At 45.0% G+C, this 24,138-nt stretch overlaps 1 protein-coding gene across 1 annotated transcript; it reads left to right on the top strand.

The window, feature by feature from the left end:
- Positions 1-20,040: 20,040 nt before the first annotated feature.
- LOC100286374 (VQ) lies at positions 20,041-20,991 on the top strand. Its single transcript, NM_001159261.1, has one exon. It carries the CDS (start codon positions 20,112-20,114, stop codon positions 20,769-20,771), a length of 660 nt encoding a protein of 219 aa, NP_001152733.1. The 5' UTR covers positions 20,041-20,111; the 3' UTR covers positions 20,772-20,991.
- Positions 20,992-24,138: the final 3,147 nt, after the last annotated feature.

Raw genomic sequence — 24,138 nt, 5'->3', positions numbered from 1 at the left:
TCCTCACAGAAGTCCAGGAACTTTCTGCCAGTGAACTGGGTGCCGTTGTCGGTGATGATGGGGTTCGGGACCCCGAAGCGATGGATGATGTTGGTGAAAAACGCCACCGCCTGTTCGGACCTGATGCTGTTTAGGGGTCGGACCTCAATCCACTTGGAGAATTTGTCGATGGCGACCAGCAGGTGCGTGAAGCCCCCGGGTGCCTTCTGCAAGGGACCGACGAGGTCCAGACCCCACACAGCAAACGACCAGGTGATGAGTATTGTTTGCAGAGCCTGAGCGGGCAGGTGGGTCTGCTTTGCGTAGAATTGACACCCTTGGCAGGTGCGTACAATCCTAGTGGCGTCGGCCACCGTGGTCGGCCAGTAGAAACCCTGTCGGAAGGCGTTTCCCACGAGGGCCCGAAGTGCTACGTGGTGACCGCAAGCCCCCCGAGTGTATTTCTTGCAATAACTCCTGACCTTCGACGATGGATATGCATCGTTGGAGGATGCCTGAGGGGCTGCGGTGGTAGAGCTCCTTTTCGTCACCCAGCAAGACGAATGACTTGGCGCGCCGCGCCAGTCACCGAGCTTCGGCTCTATCGAGGGGTAGCTCTCCTCGGAAGGAGATATTGCAGGTATGGGGTCTGCCAGCCTCGATTAGGCGTGATCTCGTTCCGCTCTTCCTTGACGCGCAGTGCCTCACCCTCAGGGGCCGAGGGTGCCTCGGGCTGAGCCGAGGGCGCCTCGGGCTGGGCCGAGGGCGCCTCGGGCAGAGCTGAGGCCTTCTTGGGCTCGGGCGTGTCGTCGGTCTTGACGGAGGGTTGATGTTCCTGGCGGCGTGGTGTTGGTACGGAAGCGAAGAAGCGAAGAGACGAGGAAGAGGAGCCGAGCATCGAGGTTTTATAGATGATGAGGTCGGGGGGTCTGCAGCTGCTTCGCCAGTTCCGCGCGGTGGCGGAATTCTCGGCTGTGGCCGTTGCGGAGGTAGGTGACGCCCTGACCGGTGGGTCCTCACGCGCAGTGAGGGCTTAGTCGCACGCGGGCGCGAGGGAGCGGCATATGACGCGCGGGACCCGTGGGGTAGTGCGGCTAGTGGGCGCGCGGGACACGCTGATTGCGGGACCCACTCGTCTGTGTGCGTGTGAGACGGACGACCTGGTCCCACATGTCGGCGCGTCGGTCAGCCGGTTTGGGCCGCGCGGTATGAGGTGTGCTTGTTGGGCCAAGCGATCAATCCAGCCCAGGCGTGGTTTCTTATTTTATACTCCTTTTTCTTTTACCTTTTCTTTTCTTCTCTCCTCTCTCCTCTTTTAAATTTAAATTTCAAATTTGAATCTATACGTGTGAAGTTCAAACCCAGGTTACAAGTCTATATTTACATAACAATATGGACTGAGTTTTTTTGTTCATTTATATTTTATTTTATCTTATTTGTATAATGTTTCCTTCTCTTTTTCTTATTTTCAAAACCCTAATTTTGATTTAGGGTTTGATCCAACCTTTAGAATTATTATCTTATTATTATTATACTTATTATTATTATACTTATTATTTTATTTAGTGCACATACATATAAAACTCCAACAGATGCACTTTGTTTTATTTTAGTATCATTTGTTTTAATTAATCACTCTTAATTATATGTATGTTCTTTTTATGATGCAAACATGGCACATAAAATAAGGAGATCTACTACATATTCATTGAACACAATTTTGAGTATTACATCCCCGTTGGGGATTTATCATGCGAGGAACGTGGATGGAGAAGAAATGTTCCCCGCAAGTGTTCGTGGGGATCCCCGCGAGAAAAAAATTTCATCGTAGGGACGTGAATGGAAAGCTATTCCCCGACGGGAAATTCCCAGTTGCCATCCCTACTCCAACCGTTCCCCTACAAAATTCTCCCATTCACACGTTGTATTCATATTTAAATCTCTCTCTATCTAGCTTCCCTTTACTCTTTTTTACCATTTATTCAATCATTTCTCTTTATCGATCTTTTATTTACTCTTTAACTAAGATATTTGACTTTTTACATATTTTTAGAGTTTTAAAAAATACTATAATATTTATAATACCATAATACACATTATTATCAATCATTTAAACTTAAAATAGGTTAATTTTATAATTAAAAATATTGATTGATGAAGGGGATACTAGAGCTCTCCTTTTCAAGGGTGAAATCACTCGACTCCTTGCGTGCGGAATGAATGGGATGGGGGTCTTAGGATGTATTTGGTTTGATGTCAAAGAAATATGAGGCGGGGGTGACACTATCCACTCGATTTTTAGGATCATGCCACCACTAAAAAAATACTTCGGTGTTTACCTCATCTCACGTGACTATTATCCAAACACTATATAAAATGTGGCTGCCCCTTCCATCCCTCCTTATATATCCAACCAAACACACCTAGTGGGCGCTCCCCAGCCACCCTCGAGCCGGCAGAGGCTGGCGGGTCTTGGTGGAGAAGATCTAAGGATTGTTCTGTTCACTCGTGGTGTTGTAATTTCACGATATAAGGTCAAGTTTGGTACATCTCTGTTATCAGCTGTGGGCTTCCCAGAAGGAGGCTCTAAACATGTATTTGGGTCGTGTTTGGTTTAACGGAGATCATAGAATCTAGAGCTTGCACACTATCTCGGAGTAAAAGTCTTTGTTTTAATCTATACCATTATATAATCCATTGGTTTATAATTTGCAAAAATCACCCAACCAAATCACCCCACACCTATAACCTCCACTAAATCAACCAAACAAATTGCGCACACACTTAACATGCCATCAAAACAAATGGTTCAATTGTTGAGTAACTTACTATTCATTACTCAAATTCAATGGACAATATTATTTGGATCATCCTTCTCTCTCTCCTTTGACACCACCGCCCCTAGCACCCCTCCCCTTCCTCCCGCGTCCGTGTCGCCCCCTTTCCCTCGCTCGAGCGGTCGTGCCACTACCACCGTCGACCCCTTCCTCTCCTCAGGATCATAGGGTTACCACAAGTTGTATGCTAGTAGTTAAAAAAACTATCATTACAAGTATAATATGTCTTACTCTCGATGTATTTCCGATAAAGATCGTGCTTGCCCGCACTAGTAGATTTGCACTCGCCTGTTGGTGGCTGAGTTACACTCAGTGGTGGATCTAAAGGGGTCTAGAGGTTACCCTACATACATGAAACTTCATTGGATATAGAGGTGGAGGATAGAGAAGGTGGAGGAGGAGAGATAAAAATGAGCCCCACTCTATTGGAGAAAGAGGTGGAGAGTATAGGAAAATGGAGGAGGAAGACAAAACGAGAAAAATGAGCCCTTACTACCTTGTGCTGCCTCCATCAGTGATCACTAGGAAATTAGCCCTCTTTAGTCTTTTTTGGATCTACCATTCAAGTATACGTGTTATCTAATTCTTAGTTACGATGTTACTTTATTTAATGTTCTATCTAAACTATCTGTTGAGACGTGCCCCGTGAACAGCATGGTTGTATCATTAGGAATGTCTCGTCCCAGGACATCCTAAGGCTCCATTTTAAGGTAGATTTGAACATGGACCGTCCGATCCGATGTACCTGATCTAAAAAAAACTTGATCTGATTCGACCAATACAACAAATGTGTATGAACTATAGTTTTTTATCAACAATAATCCACAAGCTAGATACGAATTATGATTTTTTTATCTCTAAAACCCATCCAACCTGAAAAACCGACGCAACCAAAAAAATCTCTACTAACTATTAAGGGGACAGTGTAGACTGCCCCCGCCTCACCAGTCCAGCACGCACGCCGCGAATCTCGCGCACGACCGCCCCCACCGCGATTCCCCTCCCGCCCGCGGCAATCACGCGCACGACCACCCCCGCCGCGATTCCCCTCCCACCAGCGGCAACCCCCCCCCCCCCCCCCCGCCCAAACCGGCCGCACGACCGCCAGCAGCCGCCTCCGCCATCTGATCCGCCAACCGGCGCCGCGAATCCCCCGACGACTTAGCGCGCCTCACCTTCCCCCGCCCGCTCTCCAACGACATAGCGCGCCTCGCCTTCCCCTGCCCACTGCCACGACCTCTCCTACAACGCCTTCTCCGGTCGGCTCCCCGACAACATCGCGCACCTTGCCTCCACATCGACGGGACGGGGAGGATGAAGGAGCACCGACAGAGAGAGTCCAGGCGGAGGCGTAGTGCCGGCTCCCAGTGCGGCGGTCTCCCATCGACGTGTGAGCCCGAGGGCGAACTAGCGCTGGCACGTGGTAGGGGAAGCCAAGGAATGCAGTGATTCGGCGGGGGTCCGGCATCTATGAACTCGTGCATCCTCGTCGCCAGGAGCGCCTTCTTCCTCGACCACTTCACCTCCGTCCTCTTGCCTCACCCAACAGGCCAGATCCGAGCGCCGCGACGCTCGATCATCGGAAGTGGAGGAGCGACCAGCCAGGGGGAAACCGAAGGGGAGCACATCGGTACCTCCTCCGCTTCGCCCATGACCAACAGCACCGCCGTAGCTGCCTCCTCCCTGACGGTGACGAACTGGAGAACGGAGAATACAACCATCCAGCGCTGACCAAGATTGTCGCACCCTGTCCAATGTCCATCCTGCCAGATCTGACGCCGCTCCACAGCAGTCGAGAGGGTAGTGCGCCTCCGCTCCTTTTACTGCTTTCTTTCATTTTGATTTCTCACGTTTTGGTTCCTAGCTACGCACCATCCCCATAGTCACGGTAATGTGATCGATGCGTTATGCGGAAATCGAGCGTCAAGTGCTTACAAAAAATGTGCGCCATAGTTTGATTTGTTCAATGTTTACTGAGCAGCCCTCCTTGTTTTGAGCTAGGTGGAGTTAGTTTATCCTGATCATGTATGTAAGCCCTGGCCAGTGGCTACATAGGAATTTTTCAGCAACAAAAAAAATTGACACAGTTCTGAAGTAGGCAATTCATTATGGCATTTATGCCATGTTTTGTGCCCCCTCCCTCTCCTGACAGGAAACCGTAAAACGGGATTGAGAACGTGGAATATCCTTCATGAAAACATGGTTAGCGCTTAGCATGGCTAAAAAGATGGCAACAGATATCTTGATAATATGTCTCTTTTTTTATCTTTCATTCATGTAGGCCAATCATTTCTCGAGGTTCGACCAAAATCATTGGACATATTGTTAGACCTACTACACCCAAATCCTCTGTCCCCACTGTAAGTGCATTTGATAGCATTGAAGATTTAGATGACGAGGAGGATCTTGTCCTAGATGCCAAGAATGATAATGCTTACTTGGCCCCCAAGCAGTGCTATTTTAAGTATCAGATCGCTAAACAAGTGACACCAAGGATATGTTGTTTTACCTGCGGGTCGTGCCAACTTGTGCTAGCCTCATTCCATTTCACTTGATTCAGGATAAAGTGGCCTCAATCATGTTCAGGTATCCCTTTTTTGCATTCCATTCTATTGTTTTGTCTTCTTATTTGTTGCTCTTAATTTGTTTATCAAGACTTTTAGTACTGAAAAATGGTGTGACCCTTAGCATGAAAAAAATATCTACAACATCCACATGAGAAAGTTACAAGTGCTTCACACTCTATGATGGTATCATTTCCGATTATCTAGCAGTGATGCTGGTCAGGATGATCGAGCAGCTTTGAAAGAGCGATTTGCTTTTTACTACATCAAGAGATCTTTGGAGGTAGTTCACTCGTCATCTTTTTTCCATAATATATTGATTTCGGAATGTAATGTGACTTATTTTCTGACCTTGATATTTAAAATAGGCTTATCCTTGTATTTACATACATGCATGTACGTCCATTTAAAATACAGCCACACGAACTTGTTGGATGTTTTTTTGCAAAGTGACATCGGGTCTCTAGGTACCTGTCGAGATTGTCTCTCGCTCTCGCGTCAGAGACGCTCGCAGCTACTGACATACTTCTATGCTATCCTTTTATTTCCCATTGATCCCTATATAGTTGAGACTTCTAGAACTAATCATTTTTTCTAGATTGGTAGACTTTGGATGAGTAACAAAAAAGAATTAGAATCTTCTGCATTTGATGGTGGACATGAGGTCAGAGCACCAATCGAAAGAGGAACAACCAAAACATAAGTTGTCATCTAAGCACCGTATCAAATTTGCAGAGAGGGACAATGTACATGTCCTGAGAGAAATCCACAAGAGAACATCTCCATCTGATGTTGTATTAAATCCACTACCTGCGGCACTAACAACTGTTTCTTATCTTCATACTGCTTCTTTACTCCCAGTAACCAAGGCAGGATCTTCCAAGATTAGTGTGAAAAACTATGTATCGTGAGTCACAATTAGTCTAAAATTGTTTCATAATATGTGAAATGAGGCCAGAACGTACCAAAAAGGAAGGCATCCAATCTTTTGTTTGGTAAGTATTCATATATCAATAACTTCTCATCTTCGTGAATGCAACAACCAAGACGTCTAACTAAGTTTATGTGCTGCAGTTTGGCAATCATAACTAGAATACTTCATTTCCAAATTCCTCGATCCCCATGTGTAGAACTTTTTAGTGAGACTTTTGACAACTACTTGCCTTCCATAACATATTTAGGAGACATGTAACCACTGTTTGAACCATTTCAGAGAACTACTTCCTCTGTTTTAGGCGCGTGCTTCAACAACTCATCTCTTGTTTTCTATTCCCTCTTCTCCTTTCTGTTTTCCATATTATTCTTTTTTCTCATGGTTCGCAGAACTAGATTAAATATGTGAGTTGGTTTAGGTTATTCGCGTGGAGGTTAATTGCTATTGGTGAAGGCTGACCAGGTCAAACATCCTACATGACCCACAACAATGCAGTTACATTCTTTGGTATGAAGCAATATGAATTACAGATTTTGCGTCATCATTCCAGATACCTGACTATCATGACATTATAAAGCATCCAATGAATTTTTCGACAATAAGAAAGAAGCTCGATAAGGGGGGTATTCCAACTTGGAGCGATTTGAGGTGAGTTACATGATTTGTTTAGATTGATATTTTTATTGGATAATGGAAAAATCTATTCAAAGTAATCTGTAAGATTGATTGTGAAAACAATATCGTTGAATGCAAGCATACAAGAATGATTTACACATTTTTGTATTGTGCGAGTTTGCAGATGTACTTAGTGAGTGTTGGGCCTATGCTTCGTCGCCGAAGGTCTTATAGGAAGAAGTGGTCTTCAGCTGAAGCTGTTTGTATAAGATGACCGAAGGTTCCTCTTCGTGAAGCTTCGGCATTACAAACCGACTTAAAGATAGAATGACCTTTTAGTCCATAAAGGTCTGAGTCAATGTTGTAAGTTTTTATAAGGGGCATACTTGTAATTCCTCACAGGCTGCGTCCTGTGCCTATAAATAGTGAACAGTATTCCTTTACTGTTCACGCATTCTAGTAATTGCAATCGCACATTCTGGAATTCAACCTTTGCCAAGGCAGAGGTATTATTGTATTCAATGATTCAACATATTAAGTAAATATAATATAATTCGTCTATGATTTATTTACCCCTTTTGTACCTTTTATTTTATGTCTATTAAAATTTTATTACAAAGATTTAAGCTTCGTAATTATACTTTCATCAACCTTCGTCCAAGGCCCATTATCCTCAAGGGAATAATGTTGCATGAATAGGACGAAGGACGTTAACATTTAACATTTTATGTTGCCTTGTTCTTAATTCATAGCATTTGAGAACAAGTCCCCAACATTGGCGCCCACCTCCGGTGAACTCACTTCCACTTTTTGAGCTGATGGCTTCGTTCAACGACCAAGCTGGAGCTGCTTCGGATCCGAAGCTGGTGCTCCCGATCACAGGTGGTTCGTCCTCAGAGCCAGTTAACAAGAAACAAAAGAAGGAAGCACAGAGAAGGGTACAGCATGTTGGGGTGCAAGGACCCTTCATCAAGTCAAGATGGTCTCACATTCCTATTACCTTCTCCCAAGAGGACCTTCAGCTCAAGGATTACCCACACAACGATGCCATGGTTATCTCTTGTGTTATTAAAGGATTTCTGGTCCATAATGTCTTGGTTGACACAGGCAGTGCAGCTGATATCATATTTGCTAAGGCCTTCAGACAAATGCAAGAGCCAGAAGATAAGATTCATGATGCTACACATCCTCTCTGTGGCTTCGGAGGAAGACAAATTGTAGCATTGGGCAAGATCACCATGTCAGTGACCTTCGGGTTCATCAACAACACTAGAACTGAGCAAGTTGTGTTTGACATTGTTGACATGGAATACCCTTACAATGCAATTATTGGTTGTGGCACCCTCAATGCTTTTGAAGCAATTCTTCACCCTGCTTATCTTTGCATGAAGATACCTTCGGATCAAGGACCCATCGCTATTCATGGAAGTCAGGAAGCTGCCAGAAGGGTCGAAGGAAACTGGACTGACTCAAAAGCAATCCATAACATAGATGGAGCTGAAGCTTGCGAACAATACAAATTCAGAAGGGAGAAAGCAGCTTCAGCAGATCAGCCGAAGCCCATGCTCTTATGTGAGGATATAGCAGAGCAGAAGGTGCTGTTGGGCTCTCAGTTATTCGAAGAACAAGAGAAAACCTTGATAAGGTTTTTGTTCAACAACAAAGATGTTTTTGCATGGTCAGCCAATGATCTCTGTGGAGTTAATAGGGATGTTATCGAGCACTCGCTCAATGTCGATCCATCCTTCAGACCCAGAAAGCAGAGGCTTCGGAAAATGTCAGATGATAAGGCCGAAGGTGCTCGTAACGAAGTCAAAAGACTCCTCAGTGCAGGAGTTATCAGAGAAGTAAAGTACCCAGAATGGCTAGCTAACACTGTTATGGTAAAAAAGGCCAATGGCAAGTGGCGAATGTGTATCGATTTTACAGATCTTAACAAGGCTTGTCCGAAGGATGAATTCCCATTGCCAAGGATAGACTCTTTAGTTGATGCAGCAGCTTCTTCAGAGCTCATGAGTCTGTTAGACTGTTATTCAGGCTACCATCAAATTTGGATGAAGAAGGAAGATGAGCCGAAGACTAGCTTCATAACTCCAAGTGGCACATATTGCTATCTTCGAATGCCTGAGGGGCTCAAAAACGTTGGAGGAAGTTTCAGCAGAATGACTGCGAAGGTTCTCTAGTCTCAGATAGGCAGAAATGTGCTAACTTATGTTGATGACATCATTGTAAAAAGCACGAAACAGGAGAATCATATTGCTGATCTGCAGGAGACCTTCGCCAGTTTTAGACAAGCTGGCTTAAAGTTGAATCCAGAAAAATGCGTCTTCGGAGTAAAGAAGGGGAAATTTCTAGGATGCTTGGTTTCAACAAAGGGAATTGAAGCTAATCCAAGTAAGATTGAAGCTATACTTCGGATGGAGCCACCAACTACAAAAAAAGGGGGCTCAAAGGTTAACAGGAAGGTTGGCATCTCTCAATAGGTTCATATCCAGATCAGCAGAGAGAAACTTACCATTCTTCGAAGTGCTGAAGTCAGCCGAAGTCTTTCAATGGGGACCAATCCAGCAGAAGGCCTTCGAAGAGCTGAAACAGTATTTGATAGATCTAACAGCATTAACTCCACCTACGCCAGGGGCTCCTTTGTTATTATATGTGGCAGCTTCGCACTCAGCGGTAAGTGCAGCACTTGTCCAGGAGAAGCTTGATGGCCAAGTCAAGAGGCAGGTCCAAGTGTATTTTGTATCTGAAGTTCTTAGTATGTCAAAGAAAAACTACATAGAATTAGAGAAGGTGTTATATGCTGTTTTGATGGCATCCAGGAAGCTTCGGCACTATTTTCAAGCTTACAACATAATTGTTCCTTCTTCACAACCTCTGAAGGATATTATGAGGAACCGAGAAGCTACTGGAAGGATTGGAAAATGGGCTGCAGAGCTCAATGAATTTTGTATTGAGTATGTTCATAGATCTTCGATTCAGTCCCAGGCGTTAGCAGACTTCATTGCTGACTGGACGCCAGGGGCTCAGGAGGAAGAAACAAATAAAGACGCCGAAGCATGGACAGTGTTTTGCGATGGGTCTTGGGGAACCTTCGGAGCGGGAGCGACAGCTGTGTTGGTTTCACCTTCCAAAGTTAAAACTTGCTATGCGGCAAAACTTGATTTTAGTTGCACAAACAACATTGCCGAGTACGAAGCCCTGCTTCTGGGTCTTCGGAAGCTAAAAGCAATGGGAATCAGAAGGGCCATTCTTAAAACTGATTCCCAAGTTGTTTCGGGTCATATTGACAAGAGTTGCAAGGCTAAAGATCCGAAGCTTGAAAAGTATCTGGATATGGTTCGAAGAGTTGAAGTCTCCTTCGAGGGATTTTCTGTCAAAAATATCCCTCGAGGACAAAATGAGCATGCTGATTTGCTAGCTAAGTCAGCAGCACAGGGGCTGCCCTTACCTTCGGATGTTTTCTTCGAAACAATAAAAGCACCTTCGGTGGAACTTCTTGAAAGAGCAATCCTCAATATATCTCCTGTTTATAGCGAAGACTGGAGAACTGAAATCATCTCTTACCTACAGGGTAAATTCCTTTCAGATGACGAAGCTTATAACAGAAGGATAGAGGCAAGAGCTCGTCCATATGTCATGATCGAGGGGGAGTTATACAAGCATGGAGTTTGTGCTCCGCTACTCAAGTGCTTATCTAGAACCGAAGGCGTAGAGTTGATGAAAGAAATACATGCAGGCCTGTGTGGATCTCACATTGGACCTAGGCCGTTACTTGGAAAAGTTTTCCGTCAGGGGTTTTATTGGCCGAAGGCAGCTTCGGATGCGGCGGAATTAGTTCAAAAGTGCGAAGGTTGTCAGAAATGTGCAAGAGATCAAAAACAACCTTCGACCTTAACACAGCTCATACAACCCATCTGGCCATTGCAAAGGTGGGGCCTTGACTTGTTAGGTCCGTTACCACCGGCCCAAGGGAACCTAAGATATGTTGTAGTGGCGGTAGAATATTTTTCTAAATGGATTGAGGCAAAACCTTTAGCCACAATAACTTCGGCCACCGTTCAAAAGTTTTTCTGGCAGAATATTGTTTGTCGTTTCGGAGTACCAAAGGCCATCACCGTGGATAATGGAACACAGTTCGACTCCGAAGCTTTCAGAGATTTCTGTGAGCAAATTGGTACGAAGATCCATTTTGCGTCAGTCAGACATCCGGAGTCAAATGGCCTCGTTGAAAGAGCCAACGACATTATAATGACAGGAATAATGAAGTTAATCTTCAATCAACCCAGGGGAAAGTGGCCAGATCAGTTAACCAAAGTGGTGTGGAGTCACAACACAACAACATCAAGATCTACAGGCTTTACTCCATTCAAGTTATTATTCGGTGACGAAGCAATAACTCCGGAGGAAGCAAAAACTGGATCAATAAGAGTAGTAGCTTCAGCAGAATCAGGTTCTGAAGATGCTTATTCTGTAGAAAAAGATGCTTTAGAAGGGATCAGGCTTCAAGCTGTGGAGAATATCAATAAATATCAAGCCGAAACAATCAAGTGGCGAGATAGAAAAGTTCGGCTAAAGAATATTGAGCCAGGACATTTGGTGCTTCGGAGAGTGGCCAATCCAGATACAGTGGGCAAGTTGCAGCTGAAATGGGACGGACCTTTCTTAGTAGCATCTTCATCAAGATCCGGTTCATATAGATTGAAGGATATGGACGGCAACGACATTCCTAGATCTTGGAATGCGGATGAGCTTCGGCGATACTATGTCTAACTTGATGTAATTTTTTATGTTTTTTCTATTTTATGGCACCCTTTTCCTTTCTAAAGGGGGAGAAAGGTTTTTAATGGGGCCATCATATGTAATTTCCTTTTTTAGTTCTATAAGAGCAAAATCCCCCAAGGAATGTAAATGTAAAAGCTGAGAGTGTACCATCGAGTGCCGGAAAGTAAAAGGCGAAGAAGCTCCAAAGTCGTTCCTAAGGGAATGCAGAGCTTACAGCGAAAAGTCAACGCTGATTCCGCCGAAAGTAAAAGGCGAAGAAGCTCCAAAGTCGTTCCTAAGGGAATGCAGAGCTTACAGCGAAAAGTCAACGCTGATTCCGCCGAAAGTAAAAGGCGAAGAAGCTCCAAAGTCGTTCCTAAGGGAATGCAGAGCTGATGTGTGATTGTCTCTAAGGAAATAATGGCTATGAGTATGGCTTCGGATACGCGTTTGGACATTCATTTGCACATCACATTACATCATAGCATTTGCATTCATAAACATCCATCCAGGCATATGTAGGATAATCATCATCATGGCATAAGTGCTTGCTTCGGCAAAAAAGAAAAAAAAAGAGGAAGAAAGAGCTTCGTGTACAAAAAGGAGAGCTTCGGAAAGAGGGGAAATGTTGTTTTCTATGCTTAGCTGCGTACGAAAAGAAGGGAAGGTGTTTTTTCGCCTTCGGCTCAAAAAAGAAAATTTCGTCCACATCAAAGCACTTCTCATACATCATTGGAAGGATAAGGATATATTACAAGGTATGAATAGAATTCATTAAAAACAAGTTTTAGTTACATTTACAAAAGTTATCTCAAAAGTTTCTCAAGAACTGTCTACAGTCTACTATTTAATCTCCAAGGAGCTTCAGCTTCGGCGTCATTTTTTAATCATCAGCTTCGTCATCCTACATGAATAAGGTTGTTGTAAGTCAAAATCGAACTTGAAGGAAGAGGTAAGCACAAGGTATGATTTCTTACTGGTTCAAGATGACTCCGAGCTTCGTCTCCAGCCTTTTCTCGCCCACCTTTCGTCCATATCATTTTTACAAATCTATTAGAGATACTTCGGGCGAGATCAGGAATGTCATCTAGGATTGATGGTGATAAAGTGAAATTTGGCCTATTGACAATCTTTCCATGATCGCAGCCAGCTTTTAGGAAAGCTGTAGCAGTGCCCCGAGAAGCTACCCAGGCACAGAAGTCACCGTGCCCAGCTATGACTTCGTCGAGCTCGTCAATCTCACCCTCAATATGTTCGAAGGTCTTCGGTAGATCTTCAGCTGAGGGGGTGAATTTTTCACTGCTGGCTCCAACTGAGTGGAAAATCTTTCTTAATCGTTGAATGCATTTGTTGCTAAATTCCAAACATTTTTCTTGAAGGCTCGTCAATAATTTTCTCAAAAATTAAATTTTGTTGAGCTTCGGCTTCAAGTTTTGCATTAAGGTCTTGCTTTTCTCGTTCGAGCTGCTCAGATTGCCGAAGAAGCTTCGAGTTCAGTTCTGTTATTTTTGCTTCGGCTTCCGCCAATGAACCTTCGGTTGCCTGGAGCTCGAAGTTCTTTTTCTCGATAGCATCTGATTGCTCCTTTATTCTGCTTTCTAAATTTTCAATTATAACTTCGTGCTTCTTGTCTTCAAAATCTTGCTGCATTTTCAAGGCTTTGCTCAACAGCATACTCTGCACGAAATCAACCTTCGTCAGACGTGTTTTCATTATTAGAAACAATAAAAGTTAAGGGAAAAGTAGTTCACCTTGAAATTGGAATAGAATAAACTACCAACGATATGTTGTCGTCGGTAGCGGCTGATGTCTGTCTCCAGCTTCGGAAAACCGATACTCTTTGACAGAGTACCGATAACTTTGGCTCCAGTTTGATCTCGAATACAATCTAATTTTTCATCATCAACGCCTCCGAAGAGGAGTGCTCCAGGTTTGTATCCGCAGGATTTGGCATACTCTCTAAGCTCTTCTATTTCAGCTTTTGATAGTTTTTCCCCAACTAAATTCTGGAACATGAAGGCTTCGTTTGCTGAAGCTTCATCAGCAATTTCTTTCCCTTTCTCTGACGCTGCGGTCGCGGCCTCTTCGGCGGCGGTGGTAGCTTCTTCTGCAGCCATGTCTAGCAGTATTTTGTCAATATGTTCGATTGTGCTCTCCAGGTTCAAATCTTCAGCTGAGGCAGCTTCGGCAGCTGCGACCTCCGAAGGTGTAATTTCAATATCTGTCCCTTCCGCAGCCGCTGGTGTTTTCTGAGCTGAAGCTCTTGGCGGTGTCTTGTCAATTACTTCTGTCACAGTGATAATTCTTTGTCTCTTTGCTTTGATTGTTTTCTTCGATTTTTTGGGCTCCTTGTCCTTCTGAAAAAACTTTGTCAGTTGGGGCCTCAGTGGACTTAGCTTCGCAGGTAAGGATTCAGTCATTACCTTCAGAATTTCCTCAACGTCAGCGGCAGAGGGTGATGCGGGGGATTTTTCTTCGTCGGATATTATCCGTTTCGGAGAAGACGCTTTCCTCTTCTTTGGAATTTTCTTCTTTGGTGTCTCTTTTTCATCTTCATTTGAGGCTTCGGTTACCCTTTTCCTTTTCTGGCCTCCGGCACCTTTGTTCAGATTTTCATAGTCAGGGTATTCAAAACCCAAGGCGTCCAACACTCGGTTCAGTCTTCGCTTCGGACGGGTGCCGAAGGCCGCAGTCATTAATTGATCTTCTTTTTTGGAAAAATTGCCAAGTATTTCATTACACATTACTTCAATTGTGTCTAGCCACTCTTGGCAAGGCGCTTTAAAGTATTTCTTAAACTTGAAATGGTAAGGTAAACGTACAAGTTCACCTTCTTTCTTCTCCCCCTTTAGCTTCGGCATTTCCCATTCTTTCAAACTGGGAAAAACTTTGAAAGCCAAAAACTCCTGAACCAGGTCCCTTGTACTGATATGCTCTGTAATAATTCTGAATTCATTCATTGCTTGTTGTGTTGGACCTTCGGGTGTCATGTTACAGTGAGGTCGGGTTTCTCCGAAGATTAGTTCGAGTGGACTTTGCACAAGCTTCTCCTTGTCGCCATCAACCTTGACATAGAACCACTCCGACTTCCAGCCTGCTGCCCATTTGCTTCGATAGCTGATTACAGGAAACTTTGTGGTTTTCCGATAGGCGAAGTTATAGCAACCAAAATTGTCGTGCAATCCATCCTTTCTAGCCTTCGTCTGATAATGCAGCTCGTGAACCCGGCAAAAGCTGTCCGCAAATGGTTCCACTGCTTGGCTTCGGAGTGCCCAGATATAAACGCTAAGCCTAACGATAGTGTTAGGGGTCAGCTGGTGAAAATAGATACCGAACCTCTTCAGTACCTCTGCAATAATCCCATGTAGGGGGAATCTTAATCCAGCCTTCAGAAAGCTTTTGAAAATAACAATTTCATCCTTCTCCGGCTTTGGGGTAGTCTCTTCTCCCCCGAAGCGTAATAGCTTTTTCTGATTTTCAGTAAAAAATCCTGACTTTACCATCTTGGACAGATCAGCCTTCGAAACAGTAGATTTCCCGAAGTCCAAGTGGCTGGGCTTGCTTGGCATGGCAATGCGATAATCATCTTCGGGATCAGTTTCCTCAATATCTTCTTCTTCTGCTTCAGCAATTGCTTGTTCTGTTTGTTCTGCATCATCACTAGGGATCTTTTCCGAAGTCACCAGCCCGGATCGTTGCATGGCTTCGGAGATGGGAACAGTCTCCGAAGCTTCAGTTTCGCCCCCCTCACGCTCAACCCTGGCGGTAGAACGCACTCTGGCCATTTAATTATGAATGTGTGGAAATTTAATACTTTCTTCTTCCGAAGTTTTTTCTGACGAAGTAGGTTTCAAACTGGAGCTTCGTTTGATTCCGACGCACAAGCTTCGGCGATGGTTAAAAATTTTGGCAGCAGAACAGTGTAAATAGCAATGAATGATGTGGTAACTTCACACCTACCCGTCTGTTTATATAGTACTGCAGGTAAGAAGGCGAAGCGCCAGGATTTTTACACCAGGCGAACACCCGCTTGCACTCGCTGTGCGGTGGACCGCAGAGACTAAACAGTAACTCTGCAAGGTGGGACCGCTATGCGCTGGGAAATTGAATCGTTTCTCGACAACGAGCTCAGGGAAGGTGTTTTTTGGACCTTCGGCTCCCCGAAGCTTAAGAGACTTTTTTTTCACGGATCAAGCTCGTTACGAAAAACGATCTAGCACCGCGAAAGGGGCTACTGTTGGGCCTATGCTTCGTCGCCGAAGGTCTTATAGGAAGAAGCGGTCTTCAGCTGAAGCTGTTTGTATAAGATGACCGAAGGTTCCTCTTCGTGAAGCTTCGGCATTACAAACCGACTTAAAGATAGAATGACCTTTTAGTCCATAAAGGTCTGAGTCAATGTTGTAAGTTTTTATAAGGGGCATACTTGTAATTCCTCACAGGCTGCGTCCTGTGCCTATAAATAGTGAACAGTATTCCTTTACTGTTCACGCATTCTAGTAATTGCAATCGCACATTCTGGAATTCAACCTTTGCCAAGGCAGAGGTATTATTGTATTCAATGATTCAACATATTAAGTAAATATAATATAATTCGTCTATGATTTATTTACCCCTTTTGTACCTTTTATTTTATGTCTATTAAAATTTTATTACGAAGATTTAAGCTTCGTAATTATACTTTCATCAACCTTCGTCCAAGGCCCATTATTCTCAAGGGAATAATGTTGCATGAATAGGACGAAGGACGTTAACATTTAACATTTTATGTTGCCTTGTTCTTAATTCATAGCATTTGAGAACAAGTCCCCAACAGTGAGGCTGGTGCACCTTGTGGGCTGCCACAAATTTAAGATATAGTTTTTTTCAGTCCCTAATACATGTTATCGTCATGTTCATTTTGCACTTAAAATGATATTAATTAAACCAAAGCATGGATAGTTGAAGTTGTTTTTCTTCATGTTTTACCATGTTCCTATATATTACTAATAGGGTCTTGGTACAGAGCTATCATCAAGATAGCTGATTTAGTGTATTGTTTGATGTAGATATCCGCGTTAAGGAATTGACATGGGAATTTTTAGCCAGGTAAATTAGCAATCTTTGCTATCTTTAAATTCTGATTCTCAATACCTTATAGATTCCCTCTCTCTCAAGACTTGCACTTGCTCAGTGTTTAGAAGCAGCTACAAATCTTGGTAATTAGTTTAACACTGAAAATGTCCTATTGCTAACAAATCTTAGAAGCAACTACAAAAATGCTCATGACTAGGGGTTCGTATCAAGGAGAGCTTTAGGTGGCCTTTTTTGGTGACAAGTTGAACATTGGAAGGCCCAGTTCTGTCGTAGTATCTTTCAAAATGGCCCAGTTAACAGAGCAATAGGCACCCTCCTTGAGGCTTCACTGCTTCAGAGCTTGAGCCTGCCATTTGTAGTTCTTCTAATCGATGACAAATATAAACATTTTGCCCAGTAGAGGTGAATGGGGAACATGTTTCTGTCCATGTGCATGAACAACTACTAAACTTGACTGGACCCATAACGAAATCTAACACATCTGAGTCTGACAATTTGTCAGTTATTTCACTCTTTAGTCTTGATGCTAACTCCTGGTAATAGAGGATGCGCTGTGCAGATTTCACGGTGGTGATATGCGCTAAGCGCGGAAACAGGATCGTTCTCACATGTATAGTTGCTAAGTGACGGCAAAAGATTACCACTTGTGGAATTTTTTTCTATGCCGGACATGGAGTCCCTTGGAAACACTGAACGGTTTTGGATAGCATATATGCATCTTTGAATATTTATTATAGTGGCACAACAACTATGATAATGAGTTTAGATAACTTCAGATTTGATAGCGAGAAAGTGTTTAAGACATAGTTGTCCTAAACAAGTCTTACACCATGGCATAACATCATAGCTAACTAACACACATAGACTTTGAGTATGGCTGATCCATATTTCTTTTTTCTTACTGAAAACGTAGAAACACATGACTGATCTTGAAACATGCATCGTATGAGGCCCATCTGCCAAATTGTATGAGGTCATGTGCCACGGGAAATGAAAAAACCCTAGCGGTCTCTCTCCTCTATTGGTGGCCTCCACCGCCCATTCCTCTTCACTGTGTGGCACATCGGCCACATCCCCCGTTGGCAACCACCACCGTGCCACCGGTCACTCCTCCGCCGCCGGTGGCCTCCCCCCATGAATTTTCCTTGTGTGATTGTCGCTTGAGTGACCTCTTAGTGTTTAGGGAAAATGTTGATAATATGCTCTTTTAGTATTCAAATGTGAAATGTCTACAGTTTACATTATGGTTGGAGCCAATATTTATTTTTACATCTATCTCCAACAATCATGTTGCGTGATGTACTCATGTTAGGTTGGTTAAGCACTCTGATTTTTCCCACTGGTAGCCTCGTGCAGTGGGGGGATGATCCTGTTTCTATAGTAATCAGCCAACAGGCTTACTGACTCTAATAGGATTTTACCGATGTCCCTGACATAATGTGCATTCAACTTACTCTAACATATAAAATTAGAAACAAACAAGTGCTTTTGAGAAGTCGTCGTGTTGCTAAATGAATCCAAATACTATAGTGGACTAATTATCTGTATTTTCAGGGAACTTTAGTGAAGTGGTGAATGTTGAGCTATCAATGGACCGAATGGTATTGAATGTGTTGCTCTCTTATTCTCTTGTTCTAAGGATCTATGCCGGTTGCTCTCCTTAACACCTACTATTTGTTTTCTTAGGTTAACCTTCCTCGTGGCCATGGATATATTGCGTCCAAGAAGAGAGCTGATGCTGAGAAGGCTCTTCTCTACATGGATGGTGTATGCATTCTACCCTATGCTTATTCTATTTTTTTTTGTTGAAAGGTAAATGGCCAACAAGTTCTAAAAATCTGCATGGTGTCAAATTGATGGAAATGTTGTTAAGTTGAGATTCACGCTAAAGGTTGCATCACCTATGAAAGCTCTGCCCCCTCCAAAACGAGATGTTGCTCAGATTAAAAAAAGGTGTTAGCAGTGCTGAAAAGGATGTCCAGCCGTGTCCTAGGGAATGTAATCTTCTGAAGGTTTCAAACCATATAATCACTATTCATTATTTTTCGCTTGTTACTTCTGCTCGTATCAAGGAATTTCCCTCCTGAAGGTGCACGTTCAACTCTATCACGATTTAATTGTTTACATACTTGTCTGCAGCATCTCCACGAAGGAAGTTAGCTTCACCACATGAGAAACGGTCTCCAAATCAAAGGGCTGAATCACCTAGGCGTCCACCTGACCCATCACCTATGCGTCGTCCTAATTCTTCGCCTATTCGTCGCCGATCAGATCCTTCTCCTGTCAGACATGGTGGCACACCTCCTCGCACGAGACCACTATCTCCCGTTAAAGAAGAACAAATATTTATTTATTTTTATTTACAAGGATTCTTAACTATCATAAAAGAGGAACACATTATGTTAAACCGATACAGGAAGATAGTGGGTTGTCTTTCTCTAATAAAATAGGGATAATTTATGATAGGTCATAAAACTATAAATATAAGTAGTACAAGAACAATATATGTACGTAGAGAATATTTCATCAGACTTTGTAAAGTTTCTCATCAAACTGGGCCAACTAGACACAATTTGCTATGGTTTCCTTCCCAAAAAAGGGAGTTTGCATATTAATGAATTTTATCATATTAATCACTATTTTTATAATACCCTGTTATGCCTCTCGCGCGTGTGGGTTGTTGGCCGACTGACCTAGCACCGTAGCTGACGTCTATTGCTCTCGACTCTCGCACCGCACTCTCCCTCGCACGCCGCCGCTATCGTCGTCCCCAGATCCGTGCTCTTCTTTCCTGTCTAGACGGTAGCAGCGATGCCTCCTGAGTCTTGACACCCTCCCCGTGCTCCCTTCCTCCGACAGTATTACATGTTCCCGTTGCAACGCACGGGTACACACCTAGTCTAGATAAGAAGACAGGAGCCAACTCGACCCTATATTAGACACGAGTCAATCAGGGAAGGGAACGTACCAAAACAACCCATTATTAGATCATGACCTAATCTGAACCCGATGACGTTTAAACAGGTGTAACATAAGCTTAGGAGCACGAATCTCACGTCATATCGGGTCCCATAAGATATTAGTATCTGCTGAACAAAATTTTGAAAGGCATTTTTGTTCGAAGATACAAATAGTGTTGCCGGGCCAGCATGGGCATGGGCCGCATGGCCGGTGCTGCCACCCACGGATTTTCGTCAAGTCGGTCGGAGGTAGTACGTGTCGGTGTCGCGGTGTGTGTGAGTTGAGTTGAGCATGACCTCTCCCCTCAAGCCTCAATACAAACCACACGGCACACACACAACCACCGGCCCTTCTCTCCTCGGCTCACCCAGCAGGCCGCGCCGGATGCTCATGGCCGCAGCCACGCACTACTTGGGCGGATCAGCCCACTCCTCCTCCACCACCTCCTCCTCCATCTCGCCATCGCCGCCGCCCTGGCACCCGGTCCTAGTCGTACCCAGCAACCAGCGCCAGGCCGTCGTCTACGACCTAACGGAGGACCTCGCCACGCCGCCGTCCCCGTCCCCGTCCCCGTCAACGACCCCGCAGCACCTCCGCCCCGCGTCCCGGCGGCGCGCGGGCAAGCCGCGCCGGCCGCGGCCGTCGCGGAAGCTGCCCACCACCTACATCAGCGCCGACGCCGCCAGCTTCCGGCGCATGGTGCACCAGGTGACGGGCGCCGGCGTCGGCGCCGACGTCGACGCGGTGCACCAGGGCACGGAGCAGCTGCTCTGCCGCCCGGCACCGCCCTCCCGCGCTGTGCTTTCGACGGCGACGACGACGCTGGTGCCGACGCTGGACACGTCGGCGTTCCTGCTCGACGCCGGGGGTGGCGGGCGGCCTGGCGCGGCCTGCTTCCACGGCTCCGCGGCGGCGGCGGAGGCGGAGGCCTGTGGTTGTGGTGGCGGCGGCGGCATAGGAGGAGGAGGGGAGTACAGTTGCAGCAACGGCGGCGGCGGCGGGTTCCCGAGCTTGGAGTCGTGGGATGACCACGACCTATTCTAGGACTAGGAAGGAGTAGCTGCCGTCTCCAAAACTCCATGGCCGTGCACACCTAGCTTGCTTGTACTGTAGATTATTTGAGCTTACCACAGCATCCATCGATTGATTGATCGACAAGCAGCGTGATTATATTGGTTACAGAGTTTGCTGCTAGCTATCTTGGTCGATCAAGCTTTGTTGCTGTGGGAATATGATGTGATGAGATGGAGTAAAAAAGGATCAACAGTGCTCTGTACTCTGTGTATTAATTATGCAGATGAAAAGAAGGATCGGAATTCGGAACGAAACGAAGGTGACGACTCTCTGTCTGATTACGAGATGTTCAATTCGTATCCGGACTGGTTGCATAGAGACTAAAACATAAAACATTGAAACAATTGGATCTATACCATTAAAAGATCCAAACTTTAGATATATACCATGGACCCCACATGTCATTGACTCATGTGGACCCACATGTAAGTGAGATAGTAATGGTATGGATCCAAAGTGGTGATCTTTTAATGGTATGGATCTAAATTTCCCTAAAACATTGTATAAATAGTAGGAACCGATACAGATTAAAACTAACCGCGGATCAAATGATCGACTCTGACTACGAGAAGTCCGAGTATTTGAAAATGGACAAAGAAACAAAAACAAAAACTGTTGCCTCGTTGGCAAAGAAAATGAACTACTACACAGGAGGTGGTCCATTAATGTTCTAGTGTTGTACTAGTGTAGTAAGCAGATGGCGATAGCTGCATGGAGGGACCCCTACGATACGTCGAAGACGAAGCCGGAGCCAAACTGGACAGGGACGGCGACGGAGCACACAGACACAGACACAGGCATGGCTCTCAATTTCAATCAACCCGCGGGCGCGCGGATGATGTATACCGTGGGCGCGTAAGTAAAGGAACTGACTGACTGCAGCACAGCACGTCACGAATTGACAAGGAAAATGGTGGCCGCGCCGCGCGACGACAGAGCACAGCAGTCAAGAATGGCGGCCCAACGCAACGCGCGCGAGGCGTGTACGTGCAAGTCCAAGTCGTCGCGGCCACCAGTGACGACCGAGGGAGGGAGCACGGCGAGGCGAGCCAGTCGAGACAGCCGCACTGGGGTCTCTCGGTCGGGGTTCGTACCGACAGACAGGCACATCGATGAAGCACTGCTCCGGTTCCAGTTCCATCTTCAACGACGGGCGGCAGCGGCAGGGACAGACCGAGCATGCATGCAGGGAGAGAACACGCACGCCATTGGTCACTATGCGGCCTTTGACTTCCGCTCCAGTCCGTCCATCTCCCAGCCCTGCCCTCAGGTCGGCGGCTGCCTACTCAACTCACCCGCTCGTCAGACTACTAGAGCATTCCAGCCGGGACCCGTGCAGACGTCCAGCTCGGTCTACAGTCCACGGAGGCGAACGATAGACGTGCTTCCTCGTGGCCAACCTGCCGGCCGCCCCGCCGCCCAATTACAACACCCCCCTAGCACGTAGCACCCGGCCGGCACACGCCATCGTCGCGCCATGCTCCTGTCATCTTCGTCTATTCAACAATCCTCTTCAGCGAGAGCGAGACTGTAGGCTGGCTACTTCGTGGCGCTCCGCTCCTGCAGATTACGCAAATGTGACATCACGATGACGTGTTCCGGTTCCTCAACGTTGATCCCGATCCAGTGACAATACACACACACACGACAACAACCTTCGGATAACAATTTCTGCACTCACAGACTGCTCTGCAACGAATAATAATTTGCTCCAGATCGCCACCACATTCCGCCCGGCTCGTCCGTTCGTCGCCCAAATTTCCTGAAAAAACGTAAGACAGTAACGAGGAGCATGAGATCAGTGAACAACCAACCAACCAACAACGATAACAACAGGGAACATGGAGTTGAAAACGTTTAGAAAATTTTAAAAGGCTCTGCCAGTAGACCCAACTTCAAAAACAGGGGTGGATCCACGTGGGGGGCAAAGGGGCCGTGGTCTCCCCTCTCAATTTTTAGTACCTCTTATACCTCATGTTTATTTACAGCTATAAGTATATAAATAATAAAAGTTTTAGGTATACCAAACCAGTTCTGTCCTATACCTTCTACTCGTCCTAACTCTCGTTCTCTGTCTTGATCCATTTCTTACATCTATTAGTTCGATCTCATTCTTCCCAACACCACCCGAACTAATTTGCAACGATGCCCGTTCTTGACGCTGCCCGCCGTTATCACCTTTTGCTTTTTTTTTGTAAGATCTTCTTGTAACTAACAAAAGGGTATCTTTGGGACCAATCAGGGTCACATTGAATTGGAAAAGGTGATAGTTGACAGGTCTGACTTTTGGGAGGTCAAGTTACAATACCACCAAGTCACAGTCCATCCACAGCGATGCTTTCGGGGGAGGGGGAGGCAGGAAGATAGTAAGTCCAGGAACGAAAGCTCATGGAGTAAATAAATCATGTGAGAAAAAAAAGAACTGATCAAAGCGATTCGCTTGGTAGGTCACAACTCACAAAGAAATAGCAGTGCAGGGTGGTTTTCCAGATAATAAACAATGATTTATTATGCGCATATAATAATTAATAGCATTTCAACGTACTAACCCAAGAGACTGAGACCCAAGCAGTTCGTTGGCACCGCATCACCTATGTCGCTACGATCTCCTTGTGGGCTTTGAAGGACAGAATCACATTCCATGCAAGAGCTACCAAGTTAGCTCTGGCACTCGATCATACATTAGTTAGTAATAGCAGTAGCAGGATAGAAACACTCGAGTGAACCAATGGCTAATAACAGAAGCAATTCAGTTTATTGTCAACAAGCTGAACTGTATGCAAAAGAGCATAACTGCACAAATGTATTGCCAACTATTGATGTTCAGACCACCATACGTGGTGCCTAGCGAAGGCGGACTGTAACGAACTACTAGTTACAATATGAGGAAATTCAGTTTCGTTTTTGCACAAAAATCTTAACAAGGTATGATAGAACCGTCAGAAAATTGAAATGACAGCCATACTTTATGTGGTCTTAGCAGAGTAAGTGAGAAAATGATGTCAATGCCATTGCCATGCAAATTCAGAGTTCAAGCGACAAAATGAGTGAAGCACCTGGCAGATGAGGTCTCCGGCTAGGGTGAGGACAACAGAGGTGACAGACTTAGACTATCTACGAGAGACTTCTTATCCTAATCCATATCTTACTTCTCGTTTCAAACTTCACTCTTCAAACAATGTAATGTAATTTACTGTGAAAAAAGTAATTTGCACGATGGCGTTAATTGCAATCGGGTTCTTATCAGGAGCCATCAAATACATGTTGTAATGCACAAGCGCAACGAAGTGAAGTACACTTGGATTCTCAACTTCACACGGAAAGTACTGGGAGCGTG

This window comes from Zea mays, chromosome 10, assembly GCF_902167145.1.
Source record: "Zea mays cultivar B73 chromosome 10, Zm-B73-REFERENCE-NAM-5.0, whole genome shotgun sequence".
In the NCBI taxonomy this organism is placed as follows: Eukaryota; Viridiplantae; Streptophyta; class Magnoliopsida; order Poales; family Poaceae; genus Zea; species Zea mays.
Note: the sequence above shows the minus strand (reverse complement) of the source record. Positions and strands in the feature narration are given on the sequence as shown.